The sequence below is a fragment of the Lithobates pipiens genome, unplaced genomic scaffold (genome assembly GCF_037356315.1).
Source record: "Lithobates pipiens isolate NorthernLeopardFrog02 unplaced genomic scaffold, aLitPip1_a1.2 Scaffold_23, whole genome shotgun sequence".
Taxonomy (NCBI): Eukaryota; Metazoa; Chordata; class Amphibia; order Anura; family Ranidae; genus Lithobates; species Lithobates pipiens.
Genome location: NW_027507785.1, coordinates 64,736,738 through 64,760,375, shown reverse-complemented (window position 1 = coordinate 64,760,375; position 23,638 = coordinate 64,736,738). Strand labels below are relative to the sequence as shown.

The window sequence follows — 23,638 nt, the reverse complement described above, 5'->3', positions numbered from 1 at the left end:
AATATAAACTCATTAACACCAATAGTTAAATCAGGGTACTGAAAAAAGGTTACACCCCCTTCCTGCCCAGGCCAGTTTTCAGCTTTCAGTGCTGTCGCATTATGAATGACAATTGTGCGGTCATGCAACACTGTACCAAAACAAACTTTTTATCATTTTTTTCCACACATATAGAGTTTTCTTTTGTTTGTTTTTAATAACCGCTGTTTTTATTATTATTATTATTTGTTAAATAAACAAATAAAAACCGAACATTGTCATGTTTTTTATTAAATTTTCAAACAGGTATTTTTTCTTCTTCACTGATGAGGCAGCAATGATGGGCACTGATGAAGCGGTACTGGTGGGCACTGATGACGAGGCACTGATAGGCTGCCCTGATAGGCGGCACTGATGGGCACTGATAGAAGGCACTGATATGTGGCACTGAGGGGCACTGATAGGTGGCACTGACTGGCAGCAGTGGGCCATCATATCCACCCCCTTTCATTATGGGAGATCTCCCTTTTAGACCCCTTTCACACTGGGGTCCCCCAATGCCTTAGCGGTAAAACACAGCTCGTTTTAGCGGTGCTATATCCCTGTTTAAGCATCACTCTTCGGCCATTAGCAGGGTGCTTTTAACCCCTGCTAGCGGCCAAAGAAGGGGTTAAAAACACTCATGATGCGGTGCTTCCAAAGCACTTTTCAGGTGCTTTGAACGCACTGCCCATTAATTGCAATGGGTAGAGTCATATTGGGAGTGGTGTATACAGCGCTCCCAAACCGCCCAAAGATGCTGCTTGCAGGACTTTTTCTAGCACCCTGCAAGCGCACCGCCCCAGTTTGATAGCACTGAGGCAGTTCGAGCCCCTCCAATGTCTGCTGACCTTATGTGCTCCATAGAAAATGAGGTGTTTGGGGTCGTTCTCGTGTACCAACCTAAAATGGCTCCCAAAGGCATCAATGTGTTTATTAACTGGACAGGTGTCACGTTTCCATATGTATTTGGGTTACAGCTAACTAAGCCAATAGCTCTTCTACACTATAAAAGGTCTGATGGTTAGTCAGGGATTCCTTGCATTATTACTCTTTTTACTCTTCCTTGATACGTTTTGTATCATTATGTTTATAGAGAAGGACTTTTGTATATTATTTTCTCTTGCTTGGTAACTCTGTTATACTATATCCCACAGAGACTTATGCTGTAGGTGGAAATGCTGATGGTCAGCCCTGTGTCTTCCCATTTATTTATAACTCCAAGTGGTATATGGACTGTACTGGTGATGGAGCCTCTGAAGGGCGTCTCTGGTGCTCTACAACAGCGGATTATAATATGGATAATAAGTGGGGATACTGTCCACAAAAAGGTAAGTGTTGTGTTTGGTCTTGCTGATGATATGCCATGGGTTTAACAATATTTTTATACATTCTGCTATAAAACATATCCAATAAAAAAAAAAAAAAAATTTCTTCATGAATTTAGACCAATATGTATTCTGCTACATATTTGTAGTAAAAAAAAAAAAAAATCCCAATATTGATTGGTTTGCGGAAAAGTTATAGCGTCTACAAACTATGGTATCTATACTGGAATTTTTACTTATTTATTACTAAAGAACTTATTTATTACTAATAATGGCGGCGATCAACAACTGCAATATTGCAGCGGGCAATTGGACACTGACACTTTTGACACTGAGGGAATCAGTGACACTAATACAGTGATCCCTGCTAAAAATATGCACTGTCACTGTAATAATGACACTGGCTGGGAAGGGGTTAAACATCTGGGGGGATCAAAGAGTTAACTGTGTGCTTAGCCAGTGTTTTACTGTACTATGTGTGCTGCTTTTGCTCAGGGAAGTGATAATTTTTTTCCCTGCTTTAGAGGGACACAAAATCCTACCCTTCTATCCTGTCAGAATGGAGATCTGCCTTTTACATAAGCAGATCTCCATTCTGTGTATCTACTTGACAATCGGCGGGTGCCAGGGAACATCTAGTGCTCGGCACCTGCAGACCGGCTTCAGCTGTAAATAGTAACAGCAGAAGCAAGCCGGCGGCAGCACGCACGTGCAAGCCCCCTGGGCAGAAGTGCAGAATAACGTATATCTACATAATTCTGTATATCTACTATGGGACCGTCCTTAAGCCATTAAATATAGGAACCACATTGGCATTTTTCCATTTCAATGATACTACACCCGTCATTAAAGGGAAGGCAGTCTGGGTGGCAATCCATAGATGCAGTGGAGGAGTGAGTGTAGCCACCCTAGCACAGGAAATGTGCTACTGGCAGAATCACCAGGTGAAAATAAAGGAAATATAAACTAAAAATAGGTGCGCAATCCCTTTAAATTAGTAGTCAGAAAGTGCAAAGATAAAATATCGAATTCAATACAATATATCAATAAATGTTAATGAACAATAGTGCATAAACAGAAAGTGGCACCAAGAATCAATATAATGTATATGTATAAATAAGTAGCATTATATTTCTTTACAAAGAACATGTCAATATGACTGCAAAAATAAAGAGTGTATGTCTCCTTAAATGTGAAAAAAGCTCTAGATAGAATGAAAACACAACTGCATTTAGTGGGATCTGTCCTACTGGCGTCTCCACGGTGGTGCTTTACAATGTAACATAATAATCGCAAAGAGAAAAGTAAAGCACCACCGCCTAGACATCGGCGGGCATAATGATGTCACTGGCCAGACTCCGGCCAAAGTGTTTCGTCAAAGAATAGTGCTCTCTTCTACTGATGAAGCGTCCATTCTGTGTGCTGTGAGCACATCACCTCTTTTGAGAATAATGTTTTCATTCCATTTAGATTTTTTTTTTTCACATTTGAGGGGACATGCACTCTTTATTTTTGCAGTCATATTTACTTGCTCTTTGTGTTGAAGTATATTGTTATTCACATTTGCCGACCATCCAGTAGTAATTTTATTGCTGGCCGGAGGCTTCACCTGACAGCTGAACTCCTTGGTTTACAGGTGCATGTATACGCCCCCTGCCTCTCATGCTGTGATTGGACACAGCACAAGTTCATCAGCAGACTCGCAGCCAATGATTTTGTCTGTGAACCTACTCATTGCTGTGTCCAATGACAGCACAGATCTGTGTGTTAGTAAACAAACCTCCCACTTACTTTAGAGTTCCCAGGATTCCCCCTTAAATCAAGGTTTCCAAAGCCCCCCTTACAACAGTCCACTTGGCACCCCTTACATCTGAGTCCCCCTTACCTTGGTGTACTCACAGGCATTGGCTAGTGAGCCCACTCACCCAAGGATGGAGGCTCAGACATCAACACCATACATCCACATTATATGCTGAGCTTCAAATTTCTGGGCACAGAACATGGGGGGATTGAAGTGTTGGTGGGCATACAGAAGGGCAAGGTTGGGAGGAAGAGGAGCAGATTGAGCCATCTCTCCTCTCCTGTCCACGTATGGGGGTCGGGCCCATGTGCACACCTATGTACTTGGTGGGTGTGGTACGCAGTTACTTGGGGAACTGCAGTCCTTTCTGAATAATGTGTCCAGGTTTCAGGCGCTCTGAAACATGGACACATGATTCAAAACCCGGACTGTCCGGGTCAATCCTGTCCCACGGTCATACCCTCCACACTCCTCCCCTGTGCATACTGCTTACTGTCATACCCTCCACATTCCTCTTCTGTACATACTGCCAATTATCTTTCTCTCCACACTCCTCTCCTGTATATACTGCCCCTATTACATCCTCCACACTCCTCTCCTGTACATAGTGCTCCCATCATACCCTCCACACTCCTCTGCAGTACATACTGCCCACTGGCATGCCCTTCACAATCCTCTCCTGTACATAGTGCTCACTGTTATACCCTCCACATTCCTCTCCCTCACCTGCACATACTTCCCACTTTTATACCATCCATACTCCTCCCCTATGCCTCTTACACACAAAAATAGTTCTTTAAAATTGTATTGAATATCCTCAATGTTACCAGCTCTAGAATGAGCACACTTTTGTTGCATCCTAACCCTATCTTCCTTCCGGTTCTGTGCCTTCGGTCACTTGCCTTGGTCGGGCTGCGTGGCTGTCACTTCCACGCATGCTCATTCGCATCTTCTCTCTAACCCCCCCACTCATCTTCTCTCTCTCCCTCTCCCTCTCCCTCTCCCTCTCCCTCTCCCTCTCCCTCTCCCTCTCCCATAATCCTTAGCACCAGGCCTGTGTTGTTCTTAATCCAGCCCATCAAGAGGGGGGGGGGGGATTTGGAGAAGGCATGCAACTAATATAGGGACGTCATTACATTATCCCAATGCTATTTTGTCCCCACGTCTTGTAGCCCAACACTTTGGGCGTACCACCATCTTTTATATGCCTTTATCAGCTAAAAGAACATTGTTTGTGGAATAAATGTCTATATTTAGCCCAGCCAGGCTAATAGGTTTAGGAAGCCGGAAATGGCTCCATGAGCCCGGCCACAGATACCGCGTTCACCCGGCTCCAATGAACCGGCGACCGCGGACACAAATGCCTGGAGGTGGCATCTTCTCCTGGTTTGCGGGAGGTGGCAAATAACCCCCAAATCTCCCATTCTCTGCTGGGCCATAGTCTGTGGGTAGGAGACCAGCCCGCATCCCCCTCCAAAGCGCACAGTGACAGTGAGTTCTGTCACACTGGTCACAATCCAAACTATACTTGTTTGTTACTACAAGTTTTTGGAAAATGAAGAAAGAAAATTAAAATGTATTTTATTTTTTATTTTTGAGTTTTTCTAAACCTTGTGACAAAAAATTAGATCTGCAAAATACTCACCATGCCACTACCTTAGAGTGTCTACTATCCAAAAAGGGATTATTTGTGGGGTATTTGCACTATCCTGGCATTTTGGGCCTCCAAAACGAATAGGTAGTCAGGAAATTAAATGCCTACATTACGCCCTTTGAAACCCTGAAGGTGCTCATTGGATTTTGGGCCCCCGTACGCAGCTAGGCTCCCAAAAAAGTCTCACGCAAGTGGTATCCCCATACTCAGGAGAAGGAAGTAACAGAATGTGATATGGGGTGTAATGCCACATATACCCATTACGTGTGTGAGAAATATCTCAGTAAAGTAAAAAGTTTGTGTAAAAAATATTTATATATTTTTTTAATTTTCCAAAAACTTGTGGCAAAAAATATGATTTTCCAAAGACTCAACACTCTCAGTAAATACCTTGGATGTATACTTTCCAACAAGGGGTCATTTGAGGATGTTTATACTTTCCTGGCATTTTATGGTCTCCAAAAATGTGATAAGTAGTCAGCAAATCCAATGCGTATTTAATGTCCCTTGAAAGCCTGAAGGTGCTCATTGGATTTTGGGCCCCTGCACATGGATAGGTTGCCAAAAAGTCTCTCACGTGGTATCCCCATACTGAGGAGAAGTAGTAGAATGTTTGTTTTTTTTGGTGTAATTCCACATATATATTAAATATGGAGTGATTTTGCACAATAAAAATCACAAAAACTTTGTGAAACAAACTAAAATGTTCTATGTGACTACATAATTGTGTAGTACTATCTAATAAATAGATAATAAAATATCCAACTGATTGCATAAATAAAGTGTCACAGTGCAAAAACCAATACATAAAGTGACGTGGTGCTGATAAAGATGATACAAGCATAAAGTGATACAAGCATAAAAGTGACAAAAATGATCTAAAGTGTGTCAACAGAATAAATCAATGAAATATCTAAAAGATGGAAAAAAATGTATTGTCCTCTATGACAACAGATAATATAAATGCATAAAAATGAAAACATAAAAGTCAGGTATTTAAAAAGTCCAAAATATAGATAAGATGGATTAATAGTCTATGAAAAATAATAGCATTCTCCAAATCTCATCGCTGAATATAAATGATAGTGATTTATTGATGATATTATTCCATATACGCTCTTCCTCAATTATGGTCTCTCAGAACTCTCACCTTATAGCTAAGTATTGTTTCACATCAAAATATGGTAGATGTTCTCCCAATACTTCTATAAAGGATCCTGTTGGATAGAGATATGCTGAAGATAATGCCCAGGGTGCCTCTCCCTTTCAAACTCCTTCACATATAAGTCCTGGATCACTCTGGTATTGCCATAATATAAACAAAAGGAAGGAAGAGAGAAAAAGAAGCCCTCGCTGGTGCAGTATGTTTAAAACAGCTTAAAAGTAACATAAAAAAACGAGCAAAATAGAAACACTGTATATGGCATTCTCAGCGCCCTCTCACGTTTCCTCCTGGTACCCATCTGACTCCAGCCACTCCCTACGCGTTACGACACGTCATGTGTCTTCAACTGGGGAGCCGGTGTAGTGTCATATTTTGCTGCCTATCACAGGATGCTGCGGAAGTGACGTTGCCGCCAGAAATTGCGTACTGCGCATGCGCAAAGCGTTCCAAACACTCGCGCCGTGCGTTCCAACATAGTTTCGGCAATACAGTTCAGCGAAACCATCACATAATGTTACGGAAGTGACGTTACACACAACACAAACATTGGGACGTGCGTTACAACTCTAATACTTCCCTTGTTACCTAGTATCATTTTTTACAACCAAGCTGAGCTACGTGCGGTGTTAGGTTTTGCATTGCTGGGACTTGTAGTGCCTATCCTGAGCTACATGCTTCAATGTTCAGTGTCCTCATCCCTATCCCTGAGCTTCAATGTTCAGTGTCCTCATCCCTATCCCCGAGCTTCAATGTTCAGTGTCCTCATCCTTATCCCCGTGCTTCAATGTTCAGTGTCCTCATCCCTATCCCCGGGCTTCAATGTTCAGTGTCCTCATCCTTATCCCTGTGCTTCAATGTTCAGTGTCCTCATCCTTATCCCTGTGCTTCAATGTTCAGTGTCCTCATCCCTATCCCTGTGCTTCAATGTTCAGTGTCCTCATCCTTATCCCCGAGCTTCAATGTTCAGTGTCCTCATCCTTATCCCTGTGCTTCAATGTTCAGTGTCCTCATCCCTATCCCCATGTTTCAATGTTCAGTGTCCTCATCCCTATCCCTGGGCTTCAATGTTCAGTGTCCTCATCCCTATCCCCGAGCTTCAATGTTCAGTGTCCTCATCCCTATCCCCCTGCTTCAATGTTCAGTGCCCTCGTCCTTATCCCCGAGCTTCAATGTTCAGTGTCCTCATCCCTATCCCCGAGCTTCAATGTTCAGTGTCCTCATCCCTATCCCTGTGCTTCAATGTTCAGTGTCCTCATCCTTTTCCCCATGCTTCAATGTTCAGTGTCCTCATCCTTATCCCTGTGCTTCAATGTTCAGTGTCCTCATCCCTATCCCTGTGCTTCAATGTTCAGTGTCCTCATCCCTATCCCTATGCTTCAATGTTCAGTGTCCTCATCCTTATCCCCGAGCTTCAATGTTCAGTGTCCTCATCCCTATCCCCCTGCTTCAATGTTCAGTGTCCTCATCCCTATCCGCGAGCTTCAATGTTCAGTGTCCTCATCCCTATCTCCCTGCTTCAATGTTCAGTGTCCTCATCCTTATCCCCGTGCTTCAATGTTCAGTGTCCTCATCCCTATCCCCCTGATTCAATGTTCAGTGTCCTCATCCTTATCCCTGAGCTTCAATGTTCAGTGTCCTCATCCCTATCCCCGAGCTTCAATGTTCAGTGTCCTCATCCTTATCCCTGTGCTTCAATGTTCAGTGTCCTCATCCTTATCCCTGTGCTTCAATGTTCAGTGTCCTCATCCCTATCCCCGAGCTTCAATGTTCAGTGTCCTCATCCCTATCCCCGAGCTTCAATGTTCAGTGTCCTCATCCTTATCCCCGTGCTTCAATGTTCAGTGTCCTCATCCCTATCCCCAGGCTTCAATGTTCAGTGTCCTCATCCTTATCCCTGTGCTTCAATGTTCAGTGTCCTCATCCTTATCCCTGTGCTTCAATGTTCAGTGTCCTCATCCTTATCCCTGTGCTTCAATGTTCAGTGTCCTCGTCCCTATCCCCCTGCTTCGATGAGGACACTGAACATTGAAGCATGGGGATAGGGATGAGGACACTGAACATTGAAGCTCGGGGATAGGGATGAGGACACTGAACATTGAAGCTCGGGGATAGGGATGAGGACACTGAACATTGAAGCACAGGGATAAGGGTGAGGGCACTGAACATTGAAGCACAGGGATAAGGATGAGGACACTGAACATTGAAGCACAGGGATAGGGATGAGGACACTGAACATTGAAGCACAGGGATAAGGATGAGGACACTGAACATTGAAGCACGGGGATAAGGATGAGGACACTGAACATTGAAACCCAGGGATAGGGATGAGGACACTGAACATTGAAGCTCGGGGATAAGGATGAGGACACTGAACATTGAAGCTCGGGTTTAGGGATGAGGACACTGAACATTGAAGCGCGGGGATAGGGATGAGGACACTGAACACTGAAGCACAGGGATAAGGATGAGGACACTGAACATTGAAGCCCGGGGATAGGGATGAGGACACTGAACATTGAAGCTCGGGGATAAGGATGAGGACACTGAACATTGAAGCTCGGGGATAAGGATGAGGACATTGAACATTGAAGCTCGGGGATAAGGATGAGGACACTGAACATTGAAGCATGTAGCTCTGGATAGGCACTACAAGTCCCAGCAATGCAAAACCTAACACCGCACGTAGCTCAGCATGGTTGGTAAAAAATGATACGAGGTAACAAAGGAAGTATTAGTGTTGTAACGCACGGCCCAGTGTCCCTGCTTCAATGTTCAGTGTCCTCATCCCTATCCCCGAGCTTCAATGTTCAGTGTCCTCATCCCTATCCCCGAGCTTCAATGTTCAGTGTCCTCATCCTTATCCCTGTGCTTCAATGTTCAGTGTCCTCATCCTTATCCCTGTGCTTCAATGTTCAGTGTCCTCATCCTTATTCCTGTTCTTCAATGTTCATTGTCCTCATCCTTATCCCTGTGCTTCAATGTTCAGTGTCCTCATCCTTATCCCCATGCTTCAATGTTCAGTGTCCTCATCCCTATCCCCGGGCTTCAATGTTCAGTGTCCTCATCCTTATCCCTGTGCTTCAATGTTCAGTGTCCTCATCCTTATCCCTGTGCTTCAATGTTCAGTGTCCTCATCCTTATCCCCCTGCTTTGATGAGGACACTGAACACTGAAGCTTGGGGATAGGGATGAGGACACTGAACATTGAAGCTCGGGGATAGGGATGAGGACACTGAACATTGAAGCTCAGGGATAGGGATGAGGACACTGAACATTGAAGCTCGGGGATAGGGATGAGGACACTGAACATTGAAGCTCGGGGATAGGGATGAGGACACTGAACATTGAAGCACGGGGATAAGGATGAGGACACTGAACATTGAAGCAGGGGGATAAGGATGAGGACACTGAACATTGAAGCACGGGGATAAGGATGAGGACACTGAACATTGAAGCACGGGGATAGGGATGAGGACACTGAACATTGAAGCACAGGGATAAGGATGAGGACACTGAACATTGAAACCCGGGGATAGGGATGAGGACACTGAACATTGAAGCCCGGGGATAAGGATGAGGACACTGAACATTGAAGCACAGGGATAGGGATGAGGACACTGAACACTGAAGCACAGGGATAAGGATGAGGACACTGAACATTGAAGCTCGGGGATAAGGATGAGGACACTGAACATTGAAGCTCGGGGATAAGGATGAGGACACTGAACATTAAAGCTCGGGGATAAGGATGAGGACATTGAACATTGAAGCTCGGGGATAAGGATGAGGACACTGAACATTGAAGCTCGGGGATAAGGATGAGGACATTGAACATTGAAGCTCGGGGATAAGGATGAGGACACTGAACATTGAAGCTCGGGTTTAGGGATGAGGACACTGAACATTGAAGCACAGGGATAAGGATGAGGACACTGAACATTGAAGCTCGGGTTTAGGGATGAGGACACTGAACATTGAAGCACGGGGATAGGGATGAGGACACTGAACATTGAAGCACAGGGATAGGGATGAGGACACTGAACACTGAAGCACAGGGATAAGGATGAGGACACTGAACATTGAAGCTCGGGGATAAGGATGAGGACACTGAACATTGAAGCTCGGGGATAAGGATGAGGACACTGAACATTAAAGCTCGGGGATAAGGATGAGGACATTGAACATTGAAGCTCGGGGATAAGGATGAGGACACTGAACATTGAAGCTCGGGGATAAGGATGAGGACACTGAACATTGAAGCTCGGGGATAAGGATGAGGACACTGAACATTGAAGCTCGGGGATAAGGATGAGGACATCGAACATTGAAGCTCGGGGATAAGGATGAGGACACTGAACATTGAAGCTTGGGGATAAGGATGAGGACATTGAACATTGAAGCTCGGGGATAAGGATGAGGACACTGAACACTGAAGCACAGGGATAAGGATGAGGACACTGAACATTGAAACCTGGGGATAGGGATGAGGACACTGAACATTGAAACCTGGGGATAGGGATGAGGACACTGAACATTGAAGCACAGGGATAAGGATGAGGACACTGAACATTGAAGCTCGGGTTTAGGGATGAGGACACTGAACATTGAAACCTGGGTAAAGGGATGAGGACACTGAACATTGAAGCACAGGGATAAGGATGAGGACACTGAACATTGAAGCTCGGGTTTAGGGATGAGGACACTGAACATTGAAGCACGGGGATAGGGATGAGGACACTGAACATTGAAGCACAGGGATAGGGATGAGGACACTGAACACTGAAGCACAGGGATAAGGATGAGGACACTGAACATTGAAGCTCGGGGATAAGGATGAGGACACTGAACATTGAAGCTCGGGGATAAGGATGAGGACACTGAACATTAAAGCTCGGGGATAAGGATGAGGACATTGAACATTGAAGCTCGGGGATAAGGATGAGGACACTGAACATTGAAGCTCGGGGATAAGGATGAGGACATTGAACATTGAAGCTCGGGGATAAGGATGAGGACACTGAACATTGAAGCTCGGGGATAAGGATGAGGACACTGAACATTGAAGCTCGGGGATAAGGATGAGGACATCGAACATTGAAGCTCGGGGATAAGGATGAGGACACTGAACATTGAAGCTCGGGGATAAGGATGAGGACATTGAACATTGAAGCTCAGGGATAAGGATGAGGACACTGAACATTGAAGCTCGGGGATAGGGATGAGGACACTGAACATTGAAGCTCGGGGATAAGGATGAGGACATTGAACATTGAAGCATGTAGCTCAGGATAGGCACTACAAGTCCCAGCAATGCAAAACCTAACACCGCACGTAGCTCAGCTTGGTTGTAAAAAATGATACGAGGTAACAAAGAAAGTATTAGTGTTGTAACGCACGGCCCAGTGTCCCTGCTTCAATGTTCAGTGTCCTCATCCTTATCCCCGAGCTTCAATGTTCAGTGTCCTCATCCCTATCCCCGAGCTTCAATGTTCAGTGTCCTCATCCTTATCCCTGTGCTTCAATGTTCAGTGTCCTCATCCTTATCCCCGTGCTTCAATGTTCAGTGTCCTCATCCTTATCCCCGAGCTTCAATGTTCAGTGTCCTCATCCCTATCCCCGAGCATCAATGTTCAGTGTCCTCATCCTTATCCCCGTGCTTCAATGTTCAGTGTCCTCATCCCTATCCCCGAGCTTCAATGTTCAGTGTCCTCATCCTTATCCCTGTGCTTCAATTTTCAGTGTCCTCATCCTTATCCCTGTGCTTCAATGTTCAGTGTCCTCATCCCTATCCCTGTGCTTCAATGTTCAGTGTCCTCATCCTTATCCCTGTGCTTCAATGTTCAGTGTCCTCATCCTTATCCCCCTGCTTCGATGAGGACACTGAACATTGAAGCATGGGGATAGGGATGAGGACACTGAACATTGAAGCTCGGGGATAAGGATGAGGACACTGAACATTGAAGCTCGGGGATAGGGATGAGGACACTGAACATTGAAGCTCGGGGATAGGGATGAGGACACTGAACATTGAAGCACAGGGATAAGGGTGAGGGCACTGAACATTGAAGCTCGGGGATAGGGATGAGGACACTGAACATTGAAGCTCGGGGATAGGGATGAGGGCACTGAACATTGAAGCACAGGGATAAGGATGAGGACACTGAACATTGAAGCTCGGGGATAGGGATGAGGACATTGAACATTGAAGCTCGGGGATTGGGATGAGGACACTGAACATTGAAGCATGGGGATAAGGATGAGGACACTGAACATTGAAGCAGGGGGATAAGGATGAGGACACTGAACATTGAAGCACGGGGATAAGGATGAGGACACTGAACATTGAAGCACGGGGATAGGGATGAGGACACTGAACATTGAAGCCCGGGGATAAGGATGAGGACACTGAACATTGAAGCACAGGGATAGGGATGAGGACACTGAACACTGAAGCACAGGGATAAGGATGAGGACACTGAACATTGAAACCCGGGGATAAGGATGAGGACACTGAACACTGAACACTGAAGCACAGGGATAAGGATGAGGACACTGAACATTGAAGCTCGGGTATAGGGATGAGGACACTGAACATTGAAGCACGGGGATAGGGATGAGGACACTGAACTTTGAAGCACGGGGATAGGGATGAGGACACTGAACTTTGAAGCACAGGGATAGGGATGAGGACACTGAACATTGAAGCACAGGGATAGGGATGAGGACACTGAACATTGAAGCTCGGGGATAGGGATGAGGACACTGACACTGAACATTGAAGCTCTATCCCTATCCCCGAGCTTCTATCCCTATCCCTAAGCTCTGGCCAGTAATGGAGAAATGCTTTAATGAGACTATACGGTATGACCTCGATACTTGGAATTCGGGAGCTGATTTCGTGGCCCAGTTGAAAACATGGGCTCAAGATCGTTCGGCAGATCAAGCGACCAGTATACAGGATATGACACAAGATAAGGGGGAAACAGTTGAGAAATTTCATATCAGAATTACACAAGTGTTCAATGACCTGGGGTTCAGCAAGCAGATCAAAGCACATATGCAGATGCTGACTGCTGCCTTTGTCTCAGGTCTTAGGGAACTAATCCGGAAGGGTCTCCTTCTAGCACGACCAGAGTACAAGACAATGGAGAGTGATAAGTTGTTGTTGGTGGCAAAAGGTTTAGAATCAGCACAGGGTAGTAAAAGAATTACTCCTCTCATGATGGCCTCTGGTACACCATATTTGGGCCGCCCACCAAGACCAATGCCACGCCCAGGGGCGGACTGACAACTCATGGGGCCCCCGGGCAATAGAAGCTCATGGGGCCCCCTTGGGCGCAACACTCAAGCCACACCTGCACAGGGAGACATGGGGGGGGGAAGCACACAGGGGGAAACTGGAAGGAGAACACACACACACGAGGGAGAACATACACATACACACAGGGGGTCACTGGAGGGAGAACGCACACATGCACACAGGGACACACACACACACAGGGGAACACACACACGCACACAGGGGGACACACACACACAGACAGGGACACACACACACAAACACAGGGGGAGACACACACACACACACACAGGGAGAGACACACACACACACACAGGGGGAGACACACACACAGGGAGAGACACACACACACAGGGGGAGACACACACAGGGAGAGACACCCACACAGGGGGAGGCATACACACACAGGGGGAGGTACACACACACACAGGGGGAGGTACACAAAGGGGGAGGTACACACACACACAGGGGGAGGTACACACACACACAGGGGGAGGTACACACACAGGGGGAGACACACACACACAGGGGGAGACGCACACACAGGGGGAGACGCACACACAGGGGGAGACACGCACACAGAGAGACACACACACAGGGAGAGACACACACACACACAGGGAGAGACACACACACAGGGAGAGACACACACACAGGGAGAGACACACACACAGGGAGAGACACACACATAGGGGGAGACACACACATAGGGGGAGACACACACACACAGGGGGAGACACACACACACACACAGGGGGAGGCACACACACACACACACACAGGGGGAGGCACACACACACAGGGGGAGGCACACACAGGGGGAGACACACACAGGGGGAGACACACACACACAGGGGGAGACACACACACAGGGGGAGTCACACACACACACAGGGAAGACACACACACACACAGACACTCACAGAGGGGGACTCTGTGGGGTGGGGGGATCCGGGGCCCCCCATCCCCCATCACTTACCGGATGCCGATAATACTTTTAACGGCACAGCTCCCCGCCGACCCCTCCATTCTTCTGCTGTGCCTGTATCACATCCCGTGATCATGCCGATTTCAATGCTGCTAATGGCGCGCTGCTCCCCACTGGCCCCTCCTTCCCTCCCGTCTGCCCCAGCTGCTTGTACTGTATGCGTCGTGACATCACCTAGGACGGACGGGAGGGAAGGAGGGGCTGGCGGGGAGCAGCGTGCCGTTAGCAGCATTGTAATTGGCATGATCATGGCATGTGATACAGGCACAGCCGCTTCAAGTGGCCTCTCATGTGGCTGAGACCGGACCCCTAATGTCCTCGAGCCCTCAGGTGGCTCCTCAGTGACCGACTGGTCAGTCTGCCCCTGTTCCCACTGATCACCAAAGTAAAGGACATTCTTCCCACTGATCACCAATGTAAGGAACATTCTTCTCACTGATCACCAATGTAAGGAACATTCTTCCCACTGATCACCAATGTAAGGAACATTCTTCTCACTGACCACCAATGTAAGGAACATTCTTCTCACTGATCACCAATGTAAGGAACATTCTTCTCACTGACCACCAATGTAAGGAACATTCTTCTCACTGACCACCAATGTAAGGAACATTCTTCTCACTGATCACCAATGTAAGGAACATTCTTCTCACTGATCACCAATGTAAGGAACATTCTTCTCACTGACCACCAATGTAAGGAACATTCTTCTCACTGATCACCAATGTAAGGAACATTCTTCTCACTGATCACCAATGTAAGGAACATTCTTCTCACTGACCACCAATGTAAGGAACATTCTTCTCACTGACCACCAATGTAAGGAACATTCTTCTCACTGATCACCAATGTAAGGAACATTCTTCTCACTGATCACCAATGTAAGGAACATTCTTCTCACTGACCACCAATGTAAGGAACATTCTTCTCACTGACCACCAATGTAAGGAACATTCTTCTCACTGACCACCAATGTAAGGAACATTCTTCTAGTGACCACCAATGTAAGGAACATTCTTCTAGTGACCACCAATGTAAGGAACATTCTTCTACTGACCACCAATGTAAGGAACATTCTTCTACTGACCACCAATGTAAGGAACATTCTTCTACTGACCACCAATGTAAGGAACATTCTTCTACTGACCACCAATGTAAGAGACATTCTTAGTGTACAGATGACAGTGTTAGAGCCCATTCACACTGGGGCGGCGTGGGCGCGCCGGCGGTAAAGTGGTGCTATTTTTAGCACCACTGCACCGTCGTTTTAGCAGCGATATTTGCCCGCCACTGGGGAGGTTTTACCCCCTGCTAGCGGCCGAAAAGTTTAAAACCACCACAAAGCGATGCTGCTGCAGAAGCGCTATGCTGGCGGTATAGCTGTGCTGTGCCATTCATTTCAATGGGCAGGAGCGGTGGAGGAGCAGTACATACACTGCTCCTTCACCGCGCCAAAGATGCTGCTAGCTGGACTTTTTTTAGCGTCCTGCCAGTGCACCGCTCCAGTGTGAAAGCCATCGGGGCTTCACACTGGAGTGTGAGGAGCGGCTCTTTCAGGGCACTTTGCAGGCACTATTTTTAGAGTTATAGCGCCTGCAGAGCACACCAGTGTGAAAGGGGTCTTAGGGATAAGCACCCAGTGTATACATTTCAGTGAATATATATATATATATATATATATATATATATATATATATATGAGGGCCAGTATGGTGGCCCGTAATTATGGGAGGAGCCCGGAGGGTATATAATCAGACCACCCACAAACGGTCTGTGTCGGTTCCGGTGCAAGGTACTGCACATCAAGGGGTTGACTCTTCTCAGCGCCCTCACGGTCGACTATCTGTGCCTCCAATCGCAGGTGCACTTCGGCTTCTTCATTCGTGGTCTTCGTCGGCAGTTCCCGCTCATGGTCGCAGATAAGTAGTATCCGAATATTTTCATATCATGTGCAAACTTGCGGCTTATCATGCTTACTATCCTGCACCCCTTTCGCAAAACCTACCTCTGAGTTGTTGACACTCATGTCCCGACATCTTTCGGCACAGGCATAGTACATTCGTAAATTCCTTCTACCAAACATACGATTCATTCATAGATCCAAGCCTCCGAGTCGCTGTCGGTCGTTCTCCAATATCACTCGCCATAGGCTTCACTAGTTATAAGATTCACTGTTCTCATCCTTTTTTGAGATAAACAGGTATTGTTTGTATGGGTTTCTGTGGCTGATTGGGGTGTAATTAAACCCACCTGATGTCTTTCCTGCACTTGACTAGCCTGGGGGGATGGGTGGTTGATAGGTGTTTGGTTTCACAGTAAGGAATGGCATACACTCTACAACCAATTCGTATCAGATACTCCTTACTGCCAATTTATATCAGATTCATCTCATACATTTTTGAAGCTGATTCGTGTCAAATGCATTGCACAGGCTGACTCTGCCAACTCACTGCGTGTCCACGCAGTTGTACCTTTGAGATTGGTCGTATATCTTCATTGATTGTCCCACGCTCGGACCGCTACACACTCGCTGTTGCAGGTAGGCATTGTTGTTACCGCTTCTCTAAACTCTAGTAGTTACGTTATCATGTTCGTTATCATGTTCGTTTTGCAAAAAGTCGCACTTACGCCACCGTAAGTCTTTCTATGTCATCTTTCATGTATTTCATGCTTTCTACCCAACGCGGGTTTACTCGAGCTGTTCACTTCACGGCGATGCGGTCAAATCCGACATTCAAGCCCCTTACTCACCTCGCGTCTACGGCCGATTAGAATCTAGTCGCAACTTCGCTTCTATGTTTCGGATCCTTGGCAATCACAAAGCCCCTTCAACCGCCATCACCATTTAGTTGATTCGAACCCAGCCATATCATCGGCAATACGGTCAGATCTGTCATACGAGCCCTGTAGTCACCTCACATCTATGGCCGATTCGAATCTAGTCGCAACTTTGCTTCTATGTTTCGGATCCTCGGCAATCACAAGCCCCTTCAAACCACCATCACCATTTAGTCGATTCAAACCCAGCCATATCATCGGCAATACGGGCAGATCTGTCATACGAGCCCTGTAGTCACCTCGCATCTACGGCCGATTCGAATCTAGTCGCAACTTCGCTTCTATGTTTCGGATCATTGGCAATCACCAGCCCCTTCAACCACCATCACAATTCAATCAATCCAAACCCAGCCATATCCTCAGCGATATGGTGGGATCCCATATATTAGCCTCTCAGTCGCATCTACAGAGGATTCGAGTCTAGTCGCAGCATCGGCACAACGATTCCAGTCCTTGCCAAACGCAACTCTAACAAACAAGCCGAATCCTGTTGCATCTCTGACTCAAATGAGTCAAATCTTTCGCAGACTATTCCATAGCTATAACCCAGTTCAAACTAGTCACATCGACTGTACGAATTCAGCAGTACTTACGTTTGACTTTCTCAGTCTATCCATACATGATCATACACAATTCCCTCCACCAATTTGCTCAGTGTTGCGCACGGTCATTCCTACATAATCACATTTCCTCTATAACCTTTTCTTTCGCCTTTCAACAAAGCTCCTTGCAATCGCTGCAAGCATCAATGCAATGGCTCAATATGGCCACTCATCTCCAGTAGCAACACGGCTGCTCTCCTCATTCCTACACACTTAATTTATAGATTCAAATAAAGCTGCTTTCTTGCAATCGCTGCAAGCATCTCTGCAATAGCTTAATACGGCCACTCATCTCCAGTAGCAACACAGCTGCTCACCTCATTCATCCATTCATTCATTCTCACCTCATAATTCAAGTAAGGCCGCTTCCTTGCAATCGCTGCAAGCATTTCAGCAAGTGGCTCAAACTGCCACTTATCGTCTCCAGTAGCAACACGGCTGCTCATCATTTTCTCTGTCGCTTTCCCCTTTTTAGGCCAGTTAGAACACCAGTTAGTCCACCCTGCACCAGGTTTGGACAGTATCTCCCAAAAAAAAAAAAAAACATTGTCGAGGGCTTGCATCTTCACCAGGTGGCCAGCTTTGCCCCAAAGAGCTCTTTGCAATCCCCCTTGTCAAAACGAAATTCTCATGTCACCTTACTACAGGCTCCCGGTCAACTCAGTTCTCGACCCCAACCAGTTGACTTCACAACTAGTGCATAAAGTCAGGTGTTTAGTTCAAGGGGATTCCCCCTTTCTCTTAAACACTCTTTCACTACATATTTTTACTTCACATACAGAATTTGACCTGCTCCTGAGGCGTTAGCAACTGTCACATACTTCTGTGCACTTCACTCTGTTTTCGAAGCATAAGCCTTGAATATGCAGACAAGGTCGCCTAATCTCCATACTTGCTGGCAGTGCAAGCATTAGTAGACCGAACCCACGTCAATTAACTACAGATCGCAACATTCCTACTTAGTATACCAGACTTCAGCTACCCACCCCAGTCCGCCCTGGGGCGCTCTGGTTCATTAGTCTGTGCCGAGCACAGAATGACACCCGAGCTATCGGTTACCTAGCCAGTCACCTCCTGGCTTACCTCGGTTGTCACGCATTCTTTTGAGTTTTGAGTGACAAACTGTCACTATGGCTGTCGTTCCTTGTCCTATTCTTCTTGTTTCCTTCCGCCTTTCATCTTATCTACCCAACGCAACTATCCCCTCCTACGTTTGCAACTTACCTCTAACATACGCACCCCCCCCTTGCTTTTAGTTGACGCCATGTCGCAGGCAGACAGTGAGGACTTTGCCTCAGCCCTGCCATCACCCTTTACGGGCTCAGCAAGCGGCGGTTTACAGTCTCACAATAGCTTGGACAATAATAAAAAATAAAAAAAATTCATAGCAGAACGGTGTCGCAGGAGTAAATCCTACCCTGCCGCAGCCAGGAAACCAAGCCTTTAGGCTACTGTTTCCAACGCCAGTGGCAGCCCTTCCAGGCACCACTTAAGTCTATCTTCTTTGCGACTACTCAGCTGCACTCCTGGGTAACCACACTGTCAACAGCAGTCGCCGAAGTCCAAGCAGAGTGACAGCCCTGGAGGTACGCCCAGCCGTGCCCCTACCAGCTCCAGTCACCACCGTCATTCCCGTACCTTCACTTACAGATACACCCAACTTCTGCACCATCGTCTTCCCTGCACACCTTGTCCTAGCAGGGCATCTAGGAGGACATCTTGGATGACAACGACGTTAACTTAGCATCCCTCCTCATAGCAGTACACAACTTGGCCTAGAACAAATCATATTTGCTGGGAGATGTCTCCGTCATCCTGAAGGCCAGAGACCCTTTACTTAATCGCAAGCTCACTGTCACAGAGTTTGTGCTAGCCTTGGGGACAGTCAGAGACATGCCAGGCAGAGCAACCCCAACAGGAGGGTAGAATTGGACCCTTATCTGCATGCAGCAGGTCACAAGTACGCAGGGTGCCCATCCTTTGACTATCACCGCTCATTTTCAGCCAAGGCAGCAGCCAGACTTAAGGGGATCCTTTACCTCCCATCTTTTAGTGTTTCTCTTCCAGGTAAAGACCCTGACTAAATCCTTAAATTAAGATGTGCCAGCTATAGCAGATCTGCCCATGGGAGTCGAATTTCTCACAAATTGGAATGGCATGCCAATGTGTATTCCCTCAGCATCTCTCTCTTCATCTCAGGTAGTCATGGTCACCACAGCCTCCACAGGTCCTTGCCTCAATTTTGGCCAAATTGGGTTCATAGGGCCATGGCTGTCAGAAATCCTCTTGATTCCTGGGTTCAGTTAGTAGTTGTTCGACCTCTACCCCATTGTCGCAGCAGCTCAAGTCTGGTGCAACAACTGGGCAGGACAAACAGTGACGTTCGCCACAGACAACCAAGCCACAGCCAGTATTATGAATAAAGGAGGTCCTAGTAGCCTGCCATCGTGGCCTTCCTGCACAGGCTGGTGCCACTATCCCCACAGCACCAATCTAACATCCTATGCGTCCACATCCCAGACAAACGCAATAATCTGGCCGACGCACTACCCGTTAACTTTGCTTCGTTATTTTGCAGGAACCTGGAACCGACCCAACCATGTCTCTTATCCCACACTGGTCGTAGCTAACCTCGGATTCAAACAACACTTTCACGACGCTACCTGCCTTATTAATCTTTCACTATCTCACAACACCCTGAAGGCCTACCGTGCAGCCTAGAGGTTCTATGTAAGTTTACTAGCCTCAAACCCCAGAGCAATACCAAGAGTTCTCCATCACATCCTGGTCTTCATATTATGCCACCACACACAGTTGGCATTGTCACACAATACCTTAGACCCCACTCAGCTGACATCCAGTATTTCATCCCCTTATGAGATCCTAACAAACCGTCTTGTTTGCCGCCCATACGGTCAAGACCATGTTGTGTGGTATTCACAGGCAATGACCCCAAATCAGTATCAAACGGCTACCCGTCACCAGTGCCATATTCCGAGACGTGTCTTTCATCCTGTCACATTCCCCTTTGGCTAAATTCAGCCTGGTCGTTCAAACAGCCATCTACCTGGCTTTCTACAGCTTCTTACGCCCCAGTGAATACTGTCACCATCCCAGTTGTAAAGTGTTACGTAGACGCCACCTCACACGCCATCAGACTTACTTCCTCTTGCTCCTCAGGGTGTCCAAAACACAATAGTCCTTTCCAGGGGTTGACATCAAACCTTTCCAAACTCTCAAAGCCTGGTGCCCCGTGTCCATCCTAGATCAATTTTTGGCCCATATGTTTGATCCCTCGCAGGATAGCCCATTACTACCGTTCCTGATTAGTACCCCAGGCAGCAACCGGTTCATTAGTCACGTCAGGTTCCTTTTGAGCAAATTAGGCCAGGACCTTGGTCATTTTCTTGGACATTCTTTCGCATTGGAGCAGCATCAGCAGCCTCACGAAACGGGGTCCCAGTCCACGCGATCAAAGATGGGCAAGGGGGAATCCACCTGCTTTACTCGATACATCTCCAATCCACAAGTGGAAATGTCCTGAGCCTTCAGCAACTTTGCCCCGTAGTGTCTTGTTGTACATAAATTAATAATTACCTCCCTAAACCAAGTCTTTTGCGGCCTTCTCTTGGCATATCGCCCAGCAGACCAGGGCTCACCGCCCAGCTCACCAGGGCTTACCTTACAGCAGACCAAGGGCACAATTCAGGTCTATTTTATGTTGTTAGTCTTGTGACATGTTTATGTGTTCTTTCATATCTCTTACAGCGGAGGGCTCCGACCGTAAATATATAAAAATATATAAATATATATATATATATATATATATATATATATATATATATATATATATATATATATATATATATATATATATATATATATATATATATATATATATTTTTTTTTATGGTCCAGAGCCCTCTGACCGATACGGATAAGGATGACAAACAAGGTTAACATAAACTCGCTTACTTGAAATGGACCTGAAAGTGTGCCCTGGTCTAACGTACGGTATACCAAAATAAGGGGGCATACCCTAGATAGAGAAGTGGGTGATAAATGAAATGAATATGAAATGGAGTGAAATGAGTACTCTCATGAGGAGTATAATGCTTGAGAAATGCCCTGAAAAAGGGGATGGGTGGGTGGGTATCGCGCACCGGAACCGACGAGGAAGACAGGCGAACGGGCTGGTTATATACCCCACCGGGCTCCTCCCATAATTCCAGGCCACCATACTGGCCTTTCTATTTATGGTCCAGAGCCCTCTGACCGATACGGATAAGGATGACAAACAAGGTTAACATAAACTCGCTTACTTGAAATGGACCTAAAAGTGTGCCCTGGTCTAACGTACGGTATACCAAAATAAGGGGGCAAAAACATTCAGGTAGGGGTTGCATTTTATTGTTTCAAGGTTGTTACTGGGTGAGCTTGACAAAGGCCTGGGCCATCTCCACTTGCGGATTGGGTATGTAACGGGCGAAACAGGTGGACTTCCATCTACCCAACTTCTTGATAACATGGTCCGGGACCCCTTGGCGGGAGGCTGTCGAAGCTGCTCCGATACGAAATGAATGTCCAGAGTAGTGAGTAGGATTGAGGTGAAGGATGCCCAGGAGTATCCTGACATGTTCCATAAACCGGGCAGCGTTCAGAGGTTTAGTGTGAAATGGCAGAAGCAGGCCAGTTCCTGGTTGATTGGCCAGAAGGGTCAACAAGCGGGTGAGAATGGCGACCGGGCACCAGCGGTTGTTGGTCTTATAGAAGTGTATGTTCGTACCTGAGCCAAGCTGCTGCGTCTTGGAGACTGCTAAGTGTAAGACGAAATGGTCTTCATACCTGACCAGGTGGTGCTTGCACAGCATGCGTGCTGTGGGGCTATTACAGGTAAACTCGCCTGGCCGTAAGAAGCCGTAGAAGGCCAGGTGTATGGCTGCTTGTAAGACGATACTAATGCGGAGACCGAAAGGTGAAGTGGCCAGAATATCTGACATGTTCCTAAAAACGTCTCCTGTGATAGGCAGCCGTTTGGTGCAGGCCATTGGCTGGCGCTTCTGAACGCCGCGCATAACAGCCTGAACGGCGTGGTAAGTAAATAAGGAGGGTTCGGTAGGGTCCTGGAGGGACGTGAAATGTTGTACCCCGGCCAGGTATAGCCGGATCATATTAAAGGATAACGCCAACTCCGAGTGGCAGTAGGAAATGAAGGCCAGGACTTGCTTGACCCGGGACGTCTCTGTGCTGTGATACGTCATGAAGCGGTTAAAGGCCCTCCAGGCCGATTGATAGGCCTTGCGGGTATTGCGTGAGAGGGAGTGATCGATGAGTTGGGTTGCTGCTAGGAGGTGTGGGGCTAATCCAGGGTCAGTTGAGACCAGTCCGGGATAGCTGCTGATGTTGGTCCGGCTCCGGGCACCTGATCGAAAAATGAGACAAAGTTAAAGCGGGAGAGGGCTTCCGCTGCCTGATTGAATTTACCGGGGATAAAGGAACAATGGACGTTGAACTGAAATAATAACGAGAGCTGGACCAGTCGACGTAGGAAGGACATAATCTCTAGAGACTTGGACCTGCCTTTATTAATGATCTCCGCAGTGGCCAAATTATCTGTTGAAAAGGTCACCGTTTGACCCGACCAACTGCGGCCCCGTGTGTGCTGCAGCTACGATGGGGTATAACTCGAACAGGGAGGACGTCTCGGTGAAGCCAGGAATTGCCAGTATCTGGGGAGGCCAGGGAGCTGCGAGCCAGAGGTGGCCAAAAATTACCGCAAAGCCCGTGGAGGCCGCTGCGTCGGTCACCACCTGGGGTGAAAGGGAGGACATGGAGGGAATGAACAGGGACACGCCATTCCAAGACGATAGGAATTCCTCCCACATAGCAAGGTCTGCTATCGCCGCAGGATCCAGGCTGAGGACTTGCTCCGGGTCCTGTGAGA

The 23,638-nt window shown here is 47.0% G+C and overlaps 1 protein-coding gene across 1 annotated transcript in view; it reads left to right on the top strand.

Moving 5' to 3' along the window:
* Nucleotides 1–23,638, top strand: part of LOC143927605 (matrix metalloproteinase-9-like) — a 56,622-nt gene that overhangs the window by 7,543 nt on the left and 25,441 nt on the right. Inside the window, exon 2 of the mRNA XM_077451768.1 lies at nt 1,176–1,349. Within this exon, the coding sequence (XP_077307894.1) occupies nt 1,176–1,349 (174 nt within the window). The remainder of the gene's footprint in view (nt 1–1,175; nt 1,350–23,638) is intronic.